Below are 19635 nucleotides of genomic sequence, written 5' to 3'. Positions count from 1 at the left end.
GCGGGAGGTCGACTTACAGCAAACAGCCACAGGACTAGTTTCTACATCCTTTATTACACAAAACGTGTCACCAGGAAAAACAATGAAAAGACGGTCTGTTGGTCCGTGTGTCGTTATTACAACTGTACAACAGTCAGCTTCAACAATATACATTCAAATCAAACAGACAGAACTGTGTAACGTGACACAATAACAAGAGAAGAGTTGTTGTTCCCTGAAACAAACACACACGTTCACACATCATTGTGTTTTATTGAAAACTGTGTGTGTTCCTGTTTGTCTGAGCTGCTCCTCACTTGAAGGTTTATTAAAGTGTGAGTGTCCTCCAGCATGTGACTCTTACAGAAATGATAATAAAGTTCGAACATACAGAGGTTCCTGTCAGTGGAACGATGAGCAGCTCAGAGTTTGTTCGTTTAGTTTTAGTGTTTACAGTTTAACTCTGTTCATCTTTTAATGTTTTGTTACAGAAGCTCAGACGGAAAATTATGAATAAATAAAAACTGAAATCTTCTTCACAAACCTCCAGTCCAGTTCACATCTGTCAATGAAACCAATCAAAACACAGCTGATCAATCAAAACACAGCTCATCAATCAAAACAGAGCTGATCAATAAAAACAGAGCTGATCAATAAAAACAGAGTTGATCAATCAAAACAGAGCTGATCAATAAAAACAGCTGGTCAGCTGCTGCTCCTCTCTGAGTCTCTGCAGGAGGACACAACCTGAGACACAAAAACAAAAGTTCACTCAGTATTTTATTTCTTCTTCAGAGTGATCATCTGTCTGTCAGCTGACTCACCTGACTCCACTTCCTGTTCCCACTCAGCATGGGCGAGGCAGAGATGCAGGAGAACAGCCTATCAGAGAGCAGCTCTTCATCGGGGAGGCGGGACAGGAACTGAGCTGGAGGACGACACGACGCACACCAGATCTATTGATTCTGTACCAGTGATCGAGTCTCAAGTCACCTGAAACATGTTCAAGTCGATAAAAGTCACCTGAGAAGACCAAAGACAAGTCTGAGAGACGAGTCCAAGTGACCTCCTCGGTCCAGACATGCCAATGGAGAGTGCCAGGTCCCAGTCAAAGTTCAAGACGAGTCAATATCAAGTCTCAGATCATGCAGGCCAAGTCTCAAGTCACCTGTGATGAGTCAAAGTCAAGTACCAAGTCTTCTTTTAAGTCATCTGCAGGTGTTTTATGCCCCTGGAAGCTGATCGGCTACAGAGTGAGCGAGGTGACCACAGGGGAGGTGTTTGCTCACCGATGCTGATGAGGTCCATGTGCAGCAGGACGTCCTGGTAGAGCCTCAGGATCCCCAGAGCGGTCCTGAACAGGAACTCCTCGCCGTCCCGAAAGAAAACGTCCCAAACTCTGCACGCCACGTCCAGGGGGAGGGGCTTCGTGTACAGAGACAGGATCCTGAGGGGGCGGGGTTAGTCAGAGTGTTCAGGGGTGTTCGTGTTCATCCTAACACCGGTTTCATGACTTCCTGTTTTCTTCCTGAATTTTCACCTTAATAGAGCTGTGCTAAGCTAGGCTAACAACTTCCCCCAGCTGTCAGGCTCTGTGCTAAGCTAGGCTAACAACTTCCCCCAGCTTTCAGTCTCTGTGCTAAGCTAGGCTAACAACTTCCCCCAGCTGTCAGTCTCTGTGCTAAGCTAGGCTAACAACTTCCCCCAGCTTTCAGTCTCTGTGCTAAGCTAGGCTAACAACTTCCCCCAGCTGTCAGGCTCTGTGCTAAGCTAGGCTAACAACTTCCCTCAGCTGTCAGGCTCTGTGCTAAGCTAGGCTAACAACTTCCCCCAGCTTTCAGTCTCTGTGCATAGCTAGGCTAACAACTTCCCCCAGCTGTCAGTCTCTGTGCTAAGCTAGGCTAACAACTTCCCCCAGCTGTCAGTCTCTGTGCTAAGCTAGGCTAACAGGTTCTCTCAGGAACCTATTGGACCCTATTGGGCTCTGTTGGACTCTGTTGGTCTGCTCCTCTAAAGCAGACTTTATTTGTGGTCTGGACTGGAGACTCACCAGTCCATGAGGTAGAGGTCAGGGGTCACACCTGAAGACTGGAAGTGAAGGAAGAGACGAGGAAGAGTCTCCTCGAAGAACATCTGGAAAGCCCCGAAATACCTGAACATCTGCAGACAGAGAGACAGGTTGTGTTTAGACTATAGTAATTTGGCATATGTGTGTGTGTGTGTGTGTGTGTGTGTGTGTGTGTGTGTGTGCGGTACCAGCTGGTGCTGGACTCTGTAGAAGGCCAGCTGACAGGGTCTGTTGATCAGGTTTGAGAAACTAACGAAGGCTTCGACCTCGTCCATGTTCAGGACCAACATGGCCGCCATGGAAGACATCCCCTGCACCTGGGCGAGAGACATCCAGAGAGAGAGAGAGAGATTATTATCTCAGGGACTCAGGAGGCATGATTATTTGGTATAGATCAGAACTAACCCATCCAACTGAAATGATCACAGTAGTATGTGCAGAGCAACATGTCTCCTGTGTGCTGCTCACACCTCCTCTGGATCCTTCTACAATGGACATGTCTTTTACATTCTGGAGGCAAATAAACCAATTTAAAACTTTGGGAAACGTGCTCGTCTGCGGGGACCTGAACGCTGGAAGTGGAGAGAAAGCTGCTCTCCTCTCCCGACTCCCCCAACACACAGCTTTGATAAATTACAAACACCAGTTGTAGGAGCCAGCTCGTATTCGTCGTGTGTCACATCCGGGGAGGAGTCAGGTGGGTGGCACGTCAGCAGAGTCGTGAAATCAGAAGCCAGGAAAACACACACAGTTTCTATTTGGACACCACTAAATTACAACATACAAGAAACTACACATGCCTCGGCCTCAACACGAGCTCCACAGGAGGCTTCTCATGGCTGTGAACGATCTGAGAGCTTCCTGTGCATCAGAAGAAATATTAAACTTGACATTCAATTAAAACCTGTTTGTATTAGAACCTGTAATTCTCTGTGGCAGTGAAATCCAAAATTAAATCATGAGTTTGACAAATGGGACAAAACAACAATAGACTCCTTCCACACAGAGTTCTGTAAGAACATCATGCAGGTCCAGAGAAAGACGCCAGTGCATGTAGAGCAGAACTCGGCCAGTACCCCCTCATACTGAAAATACAAAAAAGAGCAATTACATTTTACAATCACCTAAAAACTAGTGACCCCCAGACGCACCATCACAGAGCCCTAACCTGCCGGGAGCTGAAGCCAGAGAAGAGTCCCCTCAGCCAGCTGGTCCAGAGGCTCGGTCCAGACAACCCAGCACGGCCCGGACAGCCTCGGGACCACAACACCGAGCCAATCAGACCAAACCAAATTATCAACCAACAAAAGGAAATCTCTATCACATACTGGAACGAAGAAAAGCCTTGACGATGTTCAGACTCAGCGACCAGCCGAGCTGTAGAGACGGGTCGGCACCGACAGAGCCGGCTGCCAGAGGAGGACAGGCAGACAAGAGGTCGAGTCAGAGCGACACTTCCTCACCTCATAACCCAAACACCAGCAGACACCTGACGGATCAGCATGTTCCCAAAACAATAAAATACATGCGAACTCCAACAGACGCAGAGAAATACATCATGACCTGACCTGAGGTCAGCCAGTGGACCACACACACACACACACACACACACACACACACACACCACCATCAACACACACACACACACACACACACACACACACACACACACACACCACCAACATACACACACACACACACACAGAGTTGTTAAGGACACGTGTGGCGTTGACGTGCGTTGCCAGGTGAGCCCAGGTGTGAACGGTTGGTCAGTGTGGAGTCTGAAGTCCCTCATCACGTCCATTACCCTCTCGAGTCCTTACCGAGTCTCAGTTCACTCGAGAAAAGACCCAGTTCATGTCAGGAGACGAGTGCTGTGTGTGTGTGTGTGTGTGTGTGTGTGTGCGTGTGTGTGTGTGTGTGTGTGTGTGACTCACATATCCCACATCAGGCCTGTAGCAGGTGTAAGCTCCCAGGATGCTTTGCAGCAGGTCGTGGTAAGGACCTCCCTACAAAATAAAAGCCTGACTTTAGTTCCAGTCGTGTCTTATACAGGTGGTGTCTCTGTTTGTCTCTGCTGTCCTGAGCTCCACTGTCCCACCTTCTGGAAGACACAGAGCGAGGGGAACGTTCTGGAGACATCCCGAGAGACCAGCTCCAGACTGGACTCTGCGTCAGGACCGTCTGCAGGCAAACATCAGCAGGTGAGTCATCCCCGTTCAGTGTGATCCACATTAAAACCTTGAAGCCTGTCTGTCTCTCACCATCTGTCTCCGTCTCACTGAGGCTCCTCCACTTCTCCTTCGCTCTGGACAGGAAGATCTGGTACAGCTCTGAGGAAGAGGAGGACGAAGGTTGAGATGAGGAACAGCAAAGAGGAGAAAAAAGGTTTTCTGATGAGTGTAAATCAGAGTCCTCGTGTCTCCTGCCTGCAGTGATGTTCAGCTCGTTCCCGATGGCGAGGCTCCAGACCCGCCCCCGCACGCTGGGGGGCAAACCCCCCCACCACAGGTCCCTCGCACGCCGACTCGACCTCCTGAAACACCATGACACACTCTGACATCACCACACTCTGACATCACCACACTCTGACATCACCACACTCTGACATCACCACACTGACGTCACCACAGACACACTCTGACATCACCACACTCTGACATCACCACACTCTGACATCACCACACTCTGACATCACCACACTGACGTCACCACAGACACACTCTGACATCACCACACTCTGACATCATCACACTCTGACATCACCACAGACAGAAAGATGGGTAAAAGACACACACACACACACACACACATACATGGTGTCCCAGTGTGGCAGGATGTTCTGGTTCCAGACCAGCGTGGCGGTGCTGATCTCCTCCTCCTGTCTCACCCTCTCCTTCATCTGCTGCTGCCTCCTCTGCACCTCCTTCAGCTCTGACACACAAACAGGAGTGTTCAGGGTGTGTGTATGTTTATATATCCTGTGTTAAGCTCCACCCATGCGGGAGGTGCAGCGGGTTAAATCAAACACACCTCTCTTCTTAGCTCCGGCCACCATCTGCTCGTACTGCAGTCTGTGTCTCTGCGTCTCCTCTGCGGACTTGGCTGGAAGGTTCCTGCACACAGACACACGGTCAGGACACAAAATGGCCACCAGACAGGAAGTGGTTCAACCAACAGAGAGACAAAAGCTGTGTTGGAAATCATCCACTCATCCACTCACTCCCTCTCCCCTACATATATATGATATAGTGCACTGCATCATGAACACGATGTAGGGTACGACGGGAGGAGACTTCGGACACTACACGGTAATTTTCTGAACGTGGTTACGTCAGCAGACGCGCCAGATACTCATGTGACGTGAGTGGGTCGCCGAGCATCATGTAAACAAACCTGACGGTGTAACGATGTGATTCTTCATGGCGGTTGTGTTTCTGGGTCAATAAACTGTTGAAATATCACTGGTGGTGAGTTTGGTTTGGTCAGCTCCTGTTTTGTGTCCTTGTCATGTAAACGCTCGGGGTTGTGCACGAGCTGTAACATACCGAGCGCGTGCAAATTAACGTTAGTGGTCATTTAGCTCGTAAGCTATCGGCTACTTTCTTACGAAAAAGTTGTGTCCTTCTCCTCTGACAAACCACAACAGCATTGCATTGTGGGATACGGGAGCACAATGTAGCGTACATCGCTTGTTCACTCAATTTTGTGGTGCATTGTGGGTATTTTGTCGTCCACTACATAGTGGATGAAATCAGCCACGGAGAATTCGAACAACACTACAAAATGGCGAACACACTATATCGTGCACTACATCCGTGATGGGGGCGATTTCCAACACAGCTAGGAAGTATCCGTACGGCGGCCGGTCCTCCAGGATCAGCGCTGTGGTCGACAGCGGCTCAAACTCCACCTTCCTCCTGCTCTGCTGCCCTGCGGCATGATGGGTAGGAGAGCTGTCGGCCACAACATGCCGCGCCTCGAACTCCTGTAATGACATCACAAGATATGCCTCAGTCGCCATGACAACAAGAGACGAGAGACAGAGGTGACTGACAGATGGGATGAGTCCAAACAGTCAGAGACAGACCAGAACCAGAACCAGAACCAGTCTGTGTTTCCTGAAGTTCTGCCTCCAGTTACAAGTCAGACGTGAACCTCTGACTTGAACCTCAGACCTGAACCTCGGACCTGAACCTCAGACTTGAACCTCGGACCTGAACCTCAGACTTGAACCTTGGACCTGAACCTCGGACCTGAACGTCGGACCTGAACCTTGGACCTGAACCTCAGACCCAATCAGTCCCCCCCAGAGTGATGGAGGTCTGGAGAGGACAGAGAGCTCAGACTGACCTCAGCTCTCTGCTGGAGGGAAACAAGGCAGCGTTACATCAGACACATCAGCTGCTTCGAGATAAAACTCTGTATTTGTTGTTTGTGGTTCCCCCGGACGGGAACACGTTCAGTTCCTCCAGAGGTTCTGTTCTCCTGTCTGTTCTGAGTGCTGCAGGTCCGACATGACTTCATATTAGAGGAGCTGACTGTCTCAGTACCTGCTGGATGATCCGAGCCTGTTTGGACGGACTCTGTTTGGGAGGAACTTTACCAAACAGCTTCCAACCAGCGACACTGTGACTGACGGACCGCTGCTTCCTGCTGCACACACACACACACACACACACACACACACACACACACACACACACACACACAGATCAGCCTGTAACAACTCAACACAATGAGACTCAATAGTAAAACTGAACTCCTCCAGCAGAGGGCGCTCTAACCTGTCAGCATTCAAATTAATTTGAACCAATCAATCAGGAGTCTTTAACAATAAACAGATTTAAAGGAACAGTTCACCAAGAAAGTAAAACTCAGTGACTCTGTGATTGATCAGCTTTGATCAGCTGACTCACCTGCTGAAGTACTCGACGATGCCCGGTCTCCTGGACTGCAGCTCAGACTCTTCTTCATCCTGCACCAGCTGACCCGGAGCGCTCTGCCTGCGACCACAGACAAACGTGTTCCTGGACAGGGCGGCGGGGGCAGCGGCGGGGGCGGCGGCGGTGGGGAGGCTCAGCTCGCCTGGCTCCGTGATGAAGGCGTCATCATCAGAGGTGACCCCCTCCTGTGTGTCTGAGTCAGAGTCCGGGGCCAGGCTCACTACCTGAGAGGAGGGCTCAGCCAGGCAGGGGGCGGTGCCTCCTGTAGCCCCGCCCCCACAGTGACCATCACCCTCCCGTCTGTGACAGAGGTCAACCTTTGACCCCTCAGTGGCATCCTGCACTGAGGGGCGCAGCTCCATATTTGGACTCACACAATCTCTTGAACCAAGCCCCGCCCCCTGATCATCAGCGCAGTCTCTGATTGGTCCTTGCAGGCTGTCATCTGACCTGGACTCCACCTCCTCGCTGTCGCCTACACATGTGACCCGCTGACCACCTGGACAGACAGTATGACCCCGGGTGAGGACATCAGCAGAGGAGGCGGGGTGATGATGACAACATGGCGAAGACTCTTCATCACTTCTTTCCATTTCACTCACACTCAGCGTGACGCTACACAGACTGACACACACACGTTTACACTTTTATTGTGAAGGTCGTCATTCATGTGTCATCCAGGTGTCCTGCTAAATCACAGCTTTTATTTTGAAGGTGATCCCACTGGTTTCCGCTCTGGCTGCCGGTGTCTCCTCTCTGGATCTCCTCTCAGCGGTGCTCGGAACAATCGGACCCTGCAGCGGCTCCTCCTCCGCGGTGCCCCGCAGCCTCATACCGGGACAGGGAGCCCTCGGGCCGGCAGAGCGTCGGCCGGTCCGGCCGCTCCTCGGGTGTCTCTCCGCTGTGGTGTCGCTGCTCTCATCCTCTGCGGTGACAGGTGAGCTGGCGGCGGAGAGGCGCCATGTTGAGAGATCCGGTGACGTACAGAAGGTTACGTCTGCGTGACGTCAAGTGGTTGAGTGGACGTGGAGGATTATTATATAGAAATGGGACTTGTCTGTCCTAGGTAGAGTTCTTCTCTCCAAAGCAGAAGGCTTGTCTCGCTTCGTATATCCAGCATTGTCCCTATTTGTAAGTGAACCAACAACCACACAAATCAATAACATTTTCTTAGATTTCATCTGGAAAAATAAATCGCATAAACTTAAGAAATGTGTACTCTCCAACAGTAAGGCAGAAGGAGGTCTTGAAGTCCTAGATTTTAGTGACACTGTCAATACCTTTAAGGTTAACTGGTTGAGAAAGTGTCTCCGAAACCCTGACTCTATCTGGTTCTTCATCCCAAACCACATCTTTAATAAAATTGGAGGTCTTTCCTTTCTTTTAAAATGTAATTATTTACCTAATAGATTACCATTCAAACTATCAAAATTTCATCAACAAACCCTTCTAGCGTGGAAGCTGGCTTTTGTCCACAATTTCTCACCCCACAAAGCTTTTCTCTGGAACAATAGCAATATTCTTATAAGAAACAAATCATTATTCTTGCCAAAATGGTTTGAAAGAGGTATCATCCATATCCTCGATCTTTTTGATAATGCTGGTAATATTTTGTCTTATGAACGTTTTATGTCTGTACACAGTTTTCCTGTTCCCTCCAGAGAATTTATATCTGTAACTCGTGCTATACCAACAGAGTTAATTCAACTTATAAAAAGCCATTTGACCTACAGTGACTATAAAACAAGGCAACCTGTACTGATGTTGAGTGGAGTAGAACTAACAGATAGAAAGTGTAATAATAAACATATTCGCCAGTGTTTTCAAAGAATGAACAGAGTTGTGCCTAGAGGCAAGTTTTACTGGAGATCCCAAATAGAGAACATAAATTGGAGAAAAGCTTGGCTTCTACCCCACAAATATTGCATATCTAACAAAGCTAAAGAAGTGCATTTTAAAATACTGCATAAGATATACCCAGTTAGTAGTATTATTGCTAAATTTATAGATGTTGATGATTCCTGTACTTTTTGTAATCATAATACGGAAACAATTTCACATTTGTTTTTTTATTGTGATATATCTAAAAGGTTTTGGAGTGATCTTGAATCTCACTTTTTTGATGCTGCCAATTCTGTCTACACTCTTACCCTTAAAGATGTTATTTGCTACTATGTTAACCCAAAAGACAATGCTCTTGAACACTTGATGAACTTTGTTATTCTATATGCAAAATTTTTCATTCACAAACAAAAGTTTGCAAAATCGTTACCTAGATTTGCTCCTTTTCTCCTGGAACTGAGCTCTTTGCTCAAATCCCTGATTTTGTTAAATAACAAAAAAAGTAATACCTTACTGAGTCATTATGAAAAGTTTTTTCCTGAAACCCCTGCTTGAACTATTTATTTATTATTATTATTTTATATAGATATATATATTTGTACTGTCTTTTTTATTTACTGTTTGTCACCTATGTGCTGTGTGTTATTGTATACCTTGTATTTTTGTACACTGAAATTGTTCAATAAAAATGTTAAAAAAAAAAAAAAAAAATTATTATATAGAAATATATAAAATCCATTAAAAATACAGTTTTTACAAAATGATCTTATTCTGAGGTATATATATATATGTGAATACTCACTATTATACTAATATACATAATATACTATATACTAGAATACTATTGTGAATACTTCTGTTCCCCCACCCACACGCATTAATGTTTCCATCTCCCACGCTCATGTTTAATGTCCCTCTCAGACCTGGTCCCTCTCCTCAGACCTGGTCCCTCTCCTCTCAGACCTGGTCCCTCTCCTCTTAGACCTGATCCCTCTCCTCAGACCTGGTGTCCCTCTCCTCTGCAGACCTGGTCCCTCTCCTCAGACCTGGTCCCTCTCCTCTGCAGACCTGGTCCCTCTCCTCTTAGACCTGGTCCCTCTCCTCAGACCTGGTCCCTCTCCTCTGCAGACCTGGTGTCCCTCTCCTCTTAGACCTGGTCCCTCTCCTCAGACCTGGTCCCTCTCCTCTGCAGACCTGGTCCCTCTCCTCTTAGACCTGGTCCCTCTCCTCTCAGACCTGGTCCCTCTCCTCTCAGACCTGGTGTCCCTCTCCTCTTAGACCTGGTCCCTCTCCTCTCAGACCTGGTCCCTCTCCTCAGACCTGGTGTCCCTCTCCTCTCAGACCTGGTCCCTCTCCTCTCAGACCTGGTCCCTCTCCTCAGACCTGGTCCCTCTCCTCTTAGACCTGGTCCCTCTCCTCTCAGACCTGGTCCCTCTCCTCAGACCTGGTGTCCCTCTCCTCTCAGACCTGGTCCCTCTCCTCTTAGACCTGGTCCCTCTCCTCAGACCTGGTCCCTCTCCTCTCAGACCTGGTCCCTCTCCTCTGCAGACCTGGTCCCTCTCCTCTCAGACCTGGTGTCCCTCTCCTCTCAGACCTGGTCCCTCTTCTCTGCAGACCTGGTGTCCCTCTCCTCTCAGACCTGGTGTCCCTCTCCTCTGCAGACCTGGTCCTCTCCTCTCAGACCTGGTCCCTCTCCTCTCAGACCTGGTGTCCCTCTCCTCTCAGACCTGGTCCCTCTCCTCTCAGACCTGGTCCCTCTCCTCTCAGACCTGGTCCTCTCCTCTGCAGACCTGGTCCTCTCCTCTGCAGACCTGGTCCCTCTCCTCTGCAGACCTGGTCCCTCTCCTCTCAGACCTGGTCCCTCTCCTCTCAGACCTGGTCCTCTCCTCTCAGACCTGGTGTCCCTCTCCTCTGCAGACCTGGTCCCTCTCCTCTCAGACCTGGTGTCCCTCTCCTCTCAGACCTGGTCCCTCTCCTCTCAGACCTGGTGTCCCTCTCCTCTCAGACCTGGTCCCTCTCCTCTCAGACCTGGTCCCTCTCCTCTCAGACCTGGTCCCTCTCCTCTCAGACCTGGTCCCTCTCCTCTCAGACCTGGTGTCCCTCTCCTCTGCAGACCTGGTCCCTCTCCTCTCAGACCTGGTGTCCCTCTCCTCTCAGACCTGGTCCCTCTCCTCTCAGACCTGGTCCCTCTCCTCTCAGACCTGGTCCCTCTCCTCTCAGACCTGGTCCCTCTCCTCTGCAGACCTGGTCCTCTCCTCTGCAGACCTGGTCCCTCTCCTCTCAGACCTGGTCCTCTCCTCTCAGACCTGGTCCCTCTCCTCTCAGACCTGGAGTGTTCTCAGTATGTGTGATTGTATTTAGCACATTTTATTGTAACACAATTATAAAAACTGACGCTGATTTATGGATTTAGTATAAACATGTATTCTGTTGAATAAAATGTGACATGAGTCTTTGTCTGAAACATGTTTATGATGTATCCTGATTACATTATTAAGACAGACGGTTCATATTCAGTGTGCTTTTATTATAACTGTATTCCAAACAAATGAAAAATATCATTTATTAAATTATAAAAAGCAACAATGTGCATATGTACACATTTACAACATCATCAACATGATAAACACAACTTTGAATTCATGGCTTCTACCAATCAGAGTGTGTATTTCAGTGGGGGGCTGACATCAGGTATGTACAGGTACAGGTGTGTGTTCAGGATCGTATACACACAAACTGTTGATTAAATATGACGTAAATCTAATGGAGTTTGGTGCACGTGAGTTTCTTACACGATTGTACACGATTTTAAACAACACTGAACCAAGAGAGGTCAAAGGTCACAGACTGACAGAAGTTGTCTCCCAGAAACCTTTGCTGTAAGAATCATCCAATCAGAGAGCTTCAGGCTCTGTTGTCAGGAAGCTGACATTTTAATGAATTACATCATGACGTCACAGCTGTAGGCACCGCCGTCTCCTTGGCAACAGACACAGGTTCAGAGGAGGTAGAGTTAAAAGTGACAGAACCAACTGGAGACATTGAAGCAGAAGCCCCGCCCACTGCAACATGTCTTGGCAATGATTGGTTAAAATCCCTTTCAGCAATTAGTCTTCTATCTCATAATTAACAGCTGACTGTTCCAAACTCCATTAAAGAAACTGCACGTTTAATGGAACAGCTCCCTGCTGTGGGTGCATTCAGGCGTAGCTGCACTTGTGCAGCTTCAGGTTGCGTTGGTCTGAGTATCTCTTCCCACACTTGTCACAGATGTACTGCTTGCCGCCGGCGTGGACGTGTCTCTTGTGCGTCCTCAGGTGGCTGCCCTGGCTGAAGCTCTTGCCGCAGATGTCGCAGGAGTACGGCTTCTCTCCCGTGTGGATGCGCAGGTGCAGCTTCAGGCTGTTGGCGTTGTTGAACCTTTTGTCGCAGGAGCTGCATTCAAACGGCCGCTCGTTGGAGTGCACGCGGCCGTGTGTGATCAGGCTGCTCTGCTGGCTGAACGTCTTGCCGCACTCCTCGCAGCTGTAGGGACGCTCGCCGGTGTGGATCCTCCGGTGGATCTTCAGGTTCACCGACTGGCGGAAGCTCTTCCCGCAGAGCTCGCAGCTGTACGGCCGCACGCCGCTGTGGATCCTCAGGTGGGCCTTGAGGTTGACGCCGTGGCGGAAGGTTTTGGGGCAGTGCTCGCATTTGAAGGGCTTCTGTCCGGTGTGGATGAGCTCGTGTGATCTGAGCGTGACGGCGCGGGTGAAGCCTTTCCCACAGAGACGGCAGCAGAACAACTTCTGCCCGCTGTGCGTGTTTGCGTGGCGGTGCAGGTTCTGCAGCAGGTTGAAGCGGCGGCCGCACACGTCGCAGCTGAACGGCTGCTCTCCGGTGTGGATGATAGCGTGAGTCTTGAGCTGCGTCTGTTTGGAGAAACACTTTCCGCACTCCGGACACTCGTACGGCTTCTCTCCGGTGTGCGTCCTCATGTGAATCTGCATGCCCTGCCGCTGACGAAACGCTCGGCCGCAGACGCTGCAGCTGAACGGCTTCTCACCCGTGTGGATGCGGTAATGAGCCTTCAGGTTGCTCTGCGAGGTGAAGGATTTCCCACAGGCCTTACACATTAAGTATTTCCACGTGACGCTCTGCAGAACAAACCCTGGTGTGCTGGGAACGTCCTCGTGTATCTGGAGCTCAGACGGCTCGAGCTCAGCAGCTTCAGCCTCAGCAGCTTCAGCAGCTTCAGCCTCAGCAGCTTCAGCCTCAGCTCCTGAAGAACAAACACAGATTAAACTAAAATCTGTCTCTGATTCACAACAAACAGAACAAACCCTCTTATTCAAAACTTGGTGACAAATGAATCTGATGGGACAGATATTGATCTGATGAGGTATTGATCAGATATTGATCAGGTACTCACTCTCAGCGATGGCTCCGATGTCGATGTTGCCGTGCTCGTCTTTAACGGTGACTGCCAGCACAAATGGATTTTCTTTTCCCTCTGGCTCCTCTGATTTGGTCTGTGATGACACAACGCACAGACGTCACAGTCAGGTCAGTGAACGCATCACGATGAGCAGGTGAGGAGGGTCTTACCTGAGTGGATCTGTGTGTGTTTAAACTCTCAGCTGGGACTCCGTACGAATGTTCCACTTCTGTGACGACAAATCACACGCTGTGTTAGTATGACAACATTATCGTGTCACAGCCTTCCTGATTGAGGGGCGGGGCCTGTGTACGTACCGACTCTCGCGTTGTTGAGGATGTTGAGGACGCTGGTCTGCGGTCTCTTGTTGCCTCTCGCTGACTCCGGCTGCACCAGCAGTTTGGCTTCATCAACAATGTTCATGATCTTCCCCAGAGCCTCGTTCCCCAGAGTCTCCATGACGGAGGCGAACTGCACCTGACACAGGTCACAGGTCAGAGGTCAGAGGTCACAGGTGAGACAGACCAACAGACAGACTTCTGACAACACGTTCTGACATCAACTCTGAACCAGAAGTTTCTTCAGGTGCTCTGAGAGACTGTCAGACAACAGGAAGTCATGGATCATTCCTGTGTGTGGGGTTCGGGGCTCTGCACAGTGTGTGATGATGTGTATCACAGATCAAAGATAATTGTGTGTTTCTGTGTGTGAAGTGAGGTTTTTCTTTGTGAGCTCATCAAACCAGAACTGAACCAGAACTACAGGTCCAGTCCAACCTGTGAGGACTGCAGTGAGACTGTCTGCTGTGTCTTCTGTTCAGAGACAAAACATCTTCAAACATGATGAAGCAAATACAACAACAACAATCACCATGTTTACTGTCACTCATGTGACGTCACTGACACAACATTTTACTCTGACTCGATCTGAACTACAGAAGCTAAATTAATTCATAATAATGAACAATAAATATTGAAACGCGTCCAGCGGATCATGCAGAGACCCGCGTCCAGCGGATCACGCAGAGACCCGCGTCCAGCGGATCACGCAGAGACCCGCGTCCAGCGGATCACGCAGAGACCCGCGTCCAGCGGATCACGCAGAGACCCGCGTCCAGCCGCCCCGCTGCTCACCAGCTTCTCCTGGGTGTCGACCTCCAGCGCGGCCGTCAGAGGTGGCTCCTCCCCGGTGCCGCCGGTCCGGACCTCCAGGCTGAGCAGGAAGGCCGAGCTGTCCTCCGCCAGTTTCTTCAGCTCCGCCACCGCAGCGTGGACCAGAGACTCCATGACGGCGGCCAGCTGCGTGTGTAGAGCCGCAGAGGAGCTCATCCTGCCCGCTGAACACCGCCGCTGGCTGCGGCTAGCTGCTGATGCTAACTAGCTGTGCGGAACATCAGCGGGACTTTTGTTTCAGTTTAATGAGATAAAGTGAAGAAGAGTGACACTTTGTAAGTTAGTAACTATGAGATGAGCCGAGTTTGATCAGCTCCAGTTTGTTTTTATGACATAAACTGAATAAAAGTGACGCTTCACTCTGACGTCAGCTGGCTAACAGCTAACCAGGGCCGACAGAGATACAGGAAGTGTTTGTCACTTCTGTTCCGGGTCGAACAGGAAGTGTTTGTCACTTCTGTTCCGGGTCGAACAGGAAACTGTTTCCGTTGTTTACATTAAAACAAACTTTATTAGTGAAGACAAATCTTACAAGCAGCACAAACTCACTCCAGCACAATATGACAGAAAACACAGACCGGAAGCCACAGGCAGGAAACAGAAAATACATAAAAATCAATCAATTATAATTTCCTGTGACACTGTGACTGTAGATTTAATAACTTTTGAGGAGTCAAAAAAATATAAAAAGCTCTTTTAAAAAAACAGGAAATGTGGCGCAACATTCATGAATTTACACTTATACTAATATACTACTAATATTTTTGGTATTATAAGATTGTTTAACAGAAATTTTAATTTTGAGTCCTCAAAATAAAACCAATCTGATATTATTACAGGTTAAAGCTGACAGAGACGGACTGTTCTGAGATCCATGGATGAAACTTTTTCCAAAACAAATCAGAAACATTAGAAGAAAAGAAAAGATGTTCCTGAGTCTCAATCATTCATTTAAATCAACATTAAACTGAAGGTGCATCAGTTCTCTGCAGGTGGATAAGGTGACCTGCAGCTTCAGGTGGAACAGAGAAGTTCATGCAGTCGTCTGATTGTCTTGGAGGTAGAAGCATCAGTAGAGTTTCTTTTCAACATAAACGATCTTTTTAAGGGGGAAACATTCTGCAGAGAGTGAGAAACTCTTCATTTGTCCTGAGAAAAGACAGTGTTGAATAAATAAAGGGTCCAGTCCAGGTACTGTCGACTCATCAAGTAAATATCCTTTGATCGTAGCTATAAGAGGTATTAAAATGATTTGTATTAATAAGTTTGATAATGTTAGCAGGTATATCCAGAGAGTATGCTGGTAAATCATAGATAGAAAGGTCCCTTTGTTCTTTTTCAAAATATCCTCAAAGTTAGAATATAACTAAATCTCTCTGTTCCTCAAATCCTTGGAAACAGTCATTCCTAAATATCTGACTTCATTTTAAATTGGTATGTCTTCAATAGAAGTTAGCGGCTGGTCATCGATCGCTATCAATTCACATTTTCTCAAATGTAAGTAAAGACCTGACGCCGCTGAGAAAAGGGAAACAACTTTTAGAGCCTCATGTTTTAGGATTAAAGTTGTATCGTCCGCTTGTTGGCTCACAACTACTGAGCGTCCCACAACCTGCAGCTGCTGGAGTTTAAATCTACTACAAGTGCCAAACGGCACCGACACCGAGCTGCTTCTGTCAGTACAGAACATGTTGATGGTCTGAAGCATTCACCAAAACCAAAGTGTCCAAAATAAACGGTGTTTGACTCGACGCCTCGACGTGACCGTGTGGTCACTGTGGTCACTGTAATATAACAGTTCATAGGAGTTTGAGGAGAACCATCTGGACCTGGAGCTTTCCTGAAGAAAGTCTTTTGACTGCATCATCAAGTTCACACATTTCAGTTTAGAGTCACATGGATTGTTAAGTTAGAGCTCATTGTGGGATCTGATGTTAACACTTGATGAGGAGTGTCGACCTGTTCAGGGTCTGTACATTCAACATTATTTATCATAAGCACATGAATTGCGTTTCTCTCTCGTCTTCTCTCGTCTAAGCCACAGAAGAAGCAGCGTTCCTCCTTCTATCCATTTGGTTCTGGATCATCTGAGCTTCAGACACATCTCATCCAGTTTTGATTGAAGATTCATGAATATATTTCTCTCTGACTCTGACAAAAATACACAATTCCTTCCACAGATTACATCCTGTCTAATGTCTTCTAGACATTGTTGTCCACTTCTGATTCTGGTTCTGATTCTGACATACAATGCAGTAGATGCAAACCCTAAACATACATAATGTCATTTGTAGTGGTCCATACTGCAGGAATCCACAAAGACAAGTCCAGGTGTGTTTCCTTTTCCTCTTAGTGGAGCACATGAAACACTTACAATCATGTGAACAGTTTAAAGTCTGTAGCGATGGTACAATCTCATTACTCCACAAAGTCTGATCTCAGTGTTGATACAAAGTCAACCCTTAAACTGACCAGACTGTAGTCTGACTGGAGAAGTCAGCCTTTCATATAAACGTTGTGCATTACTTCCTCTGAGGTGCTTCTGTCTTCAGCCACTTCCTGGTAATGGCTTTTTTACTAGCAACCAACATGATCCTAAACATATTTGTCTCCTCGATGTGTAATTCTTTGGTTCCTTTCTCAGGTATAATATATCAAATGTACATGGAAAATCCTGCCAGGAAGGAATAATACAGGGACATTCCCAAAAACATGGAAACGATTGGCAACCTGACTCCTGCCCCTGATCTTTTCCTAACGTTTCGCTCTACATGTCGTGTGCGCCTCACACAGTCCTGTGTCCGTCTCTGTTTGATAAAAGCAGTTTGGTCTAAATGAATTACGACGTCTGGCCGGGAAAGCAGTGAACAGTCTGAGAGCGCTAACCGGTCTGTAATTAGAACAATCCACCTTGTCTGCTTCCCTCCATGAATCTGGACTTTCTCCTTTAGCAGCCAGTTAAATGTGTTTTTACCAGAAGCATCAGCGGTTCCCGAGGAGTTTATAAAACCAGCGGTGTATCCGTCCGACCTGGAGCCTTGTTGGTCTTCAGCCTGGAAACTGATGATTTCTTTCTTTTGTCAGTCGTGTTTTGGTCCTGTGTTACCTTTGCTGAGTTTAAAGACTAATAATAATAAAAGTATCTGGACCTTATTGTTGATCTTCGACTGAGAATATAATTGTTTATAATAATAACATTTCTGGATCTCTTCTGATAGTTTATTGAAGTAGTGAGTCAGTCAACCTGTCGGCGACCGCTCAGCAGATTCACTTTGTTTCATCAGCCTTTTTTATCTCCGGTGTCAGAATTCATTTATGTTTCAAGCCTTTTAGTTTCTTGGCATATTTTCTCATTTAAATAGTTTTTATGTTCTTTTTCTAGTCTTTTCAGATCCAATTGTAATTTATTGAATTTTTCCTGTTTCTGCTTTTTTAAATATGCTGACACGATATATGAACATGACCACAGCAGGGATGGAGACACCTCACCATCATCCTCCCGTACATATATCTGGATTTCTTTCTTAAACTCCTCCTTCATGTCCCTTTAATACTTTTGTATTCAGCCTCCAAAGTGTTGCGTTTGTTTCCCTCCACAGACTCAGTTATATTTTCTGTTTGTTTTCTAGTCTTTGCTGTGGGATTTAATTCCCTCCACAAGTCCACAATTCCCAACTTGGCCATTAACCTATGAACTTTCTACTAATTGTGGATTTCTGCTAGAACAGTGGCGCTGTGGGTCCAGTCTGAGGTTTAGATCTCCTCCACATATCAGAACACCTTCCCCCTCTGATGCCATCAAACCTCCAGTCTGACGCTGTGGGGGGCGGGGGGCTCTCCCTCTAATCTCCCCTTAATCAATATATATCTTCCCTCTACATCGATGTTTCTGAGAGTTTTCCAAATAAAATGTTCCCTGATATTATTCTGGTCCGTTCTGCATGATGAACATATCTGGTTAAGCCCGTTTCTTTGAAGCTTTTCATGTTCCTTCTCTGTCGGGTGGGTCTCCTGCAACAACCCCTTCTTTTCTCATCTTACCTCGTATCTTCGACCTTTTCATTGGGTCAAGAGTCCCAGTCACGTTATGTGAGGCGATCTTTACTCATTTCTTCTGAGTCGCCATATTCACTATTTTATCACCCACTTCTTCCCCTCCATCCTCCCTGACGCCTCTCATGCTACAGACACGGCAAAGTGCCCTGAACAAAACAAAACACAACTCAGAAACCTCCTCTAACGACCAGCGGCCGCATTCCTGAAGACTCTCAGTGCAGAGTTGCTCCTAGTGGCCAAATTCTTAGAAAATTCTTAGAATCATGATGTTTTCTTATAATTTCCCCTAAAAGTGAAGAGTAGATCCCAGTAAAGATAAAAGCTGTTCCTAAAGAGTCCTCGCTCTTCAGAGAGCTCCTCAGGTGAGATCTGTTCAGAGCAGGGAAGAGGACTTTTCAGCGGCTCAGGAGTTCCCTGAGAGGACAAAATGGCGGACGGAAGAGGCGGGAGAGATATTCTCCAAACACTGGATGACAGTGAGTTAATGAAAAGCTACAGATTGGATCGTGCAGGAATCATGTTTGTGGTTGATCTCATTAGAGATGCACTTACTTCTCCAGCCCAGCGCCACAATGCAACACACTGCTTCTTATAGGCCGGTCAGCAATCACAGACATGATGAAAGCTGAGCCATTTTACCCTCGTTAATACCAAATTGAGTTGAAATGTTGAAAGTGCAAAAATGACCAGCGTGGCAATTAATATAAGCAAATAAATATAACTATCACTGTGTGAATACTGTGCTGTGGGCCCAAGTCTTCACACATGTTGTAGGATCATTTTAAAGTCTAGCTTACTGTTCATTTAACAGATATTTTCCTTTATCTGAATTATTATTTACAATTACACAGTCTTCATAAGATTAGATTCTATGATGAAGTTTATGATTTGAGGGTCCATCCTTTGCCCATTATCACCAGAAGTATATTTTTTATCCAGCTTTTAGGATCAACCAATCACAGCTTTTGAAATGATGACTCACACCTAGCAACGGGGTCGACCACACCTCCTCACTAAGAGAGAGTTTCTGTCCATTCCTGGCTCAGAGTTCTGAGGATGTTCTGGAATCACTTCACTTCTAACGACCTGTTCTAACGACCTGATGTTCTAACGACCTGTTGTTCTAACGACCTGATGTTCTAACGACCTGATGTA

General features: G+C 47.3%; 2 protein-coding genes across 5 annotated transcripts; both read right to left on the bottom strand.

Moving 5' to 3' along the window:
- Positions 1-35: 35 nt before the first annotated feature.
- LOC311250914 (TBC1 domain family member 12-like) lies at positions 36-8118 on the bottom strand. Of its 3 annotated transcripts, none has more exons than XM_084343062.1 (14): positions 6967-8118; positions 6601-6703; positions 5908-6035; positions 5081-5163; positions 4864-4981; positions 4477-4583; positions 4312-4380; positions 4149-4231; positions 3985-4056; positions 2236-2364; positions 2030-2139; positions 1269-1426; positions 804-907; positions 36-726 (listed from the first exon to the last, which is right to left on the bottom strand). In XM_084343062.1, exons 1-14 carry the CDS (start codon positions 7584-7586, stop codon positions 685-687), a joined length of 1926 nt encoding a protein of 641 aa, XP_084199188.1. In that variant the 5' UTR covers positions 7587-8118; the 3' UTR covers positions 36-684. The 3 variants fall into 3 exon arrangements, with proteins under 3 accessions (XP_084199188.1, XP_084199189.1, XP_084199190.1); XM_084343063.1 differs by having other exon boundaries at positions 6601-6700; XM_084343064.1 differs by lacking the exons at positions 5908-6035; positions 6601-6703.
- Positions 8119-11341: 3223 nt separating this feature from the next.
- LOC311250433 (uncharacterized protein) lies at positions 11342-14833 on the bottom strand. 2 transcript variants are annotated; one of them, XM_084342115.1, is made up of 5 exons: positions 14386-14833; positions 13570-13729; positions 13423-13481; positions 13247-13346; positions 11342-13096 (listed from the first exon to the last, which is right to left on the bottom strand). In XM_084342115.1, exons 1-5 carry the CDS (start codon positions 14578-14580, stop codon positions 12036-12038), a joined length of 1575 nt encoding a protein of 524 aa, XP_084198241.1. In that variant the 5' UTR covers positions 14581-14833; the 3' UTR covers positions 11342-12035. The 2 variants fall into 2 exon arrangements, with proteins under 2 accessions (XP_084198241.1, XP_084198242.1); XM_084342116.1 differs by having other exon boundaries at positions 13570-13723.
- Positions 14834-19635: the final 4802 nt, after the last annotated feature.

Source organism: Pagrus pagrus, assembly GCF_965226575.1.
Source record: "Pagrus pagrus genome assembly, chromosome: 21".
NCBI lineage: Eukaryota > Metazoa > Chordata > Actinopteri > Spariformes > Sparidae > Pagrus > Pagrus pagrus.
The sequence above is the reverse complement of the archived record's forward strand: the minus strand, read 5'-3'. Positions and strand labels throughout refer to the sequence as shown.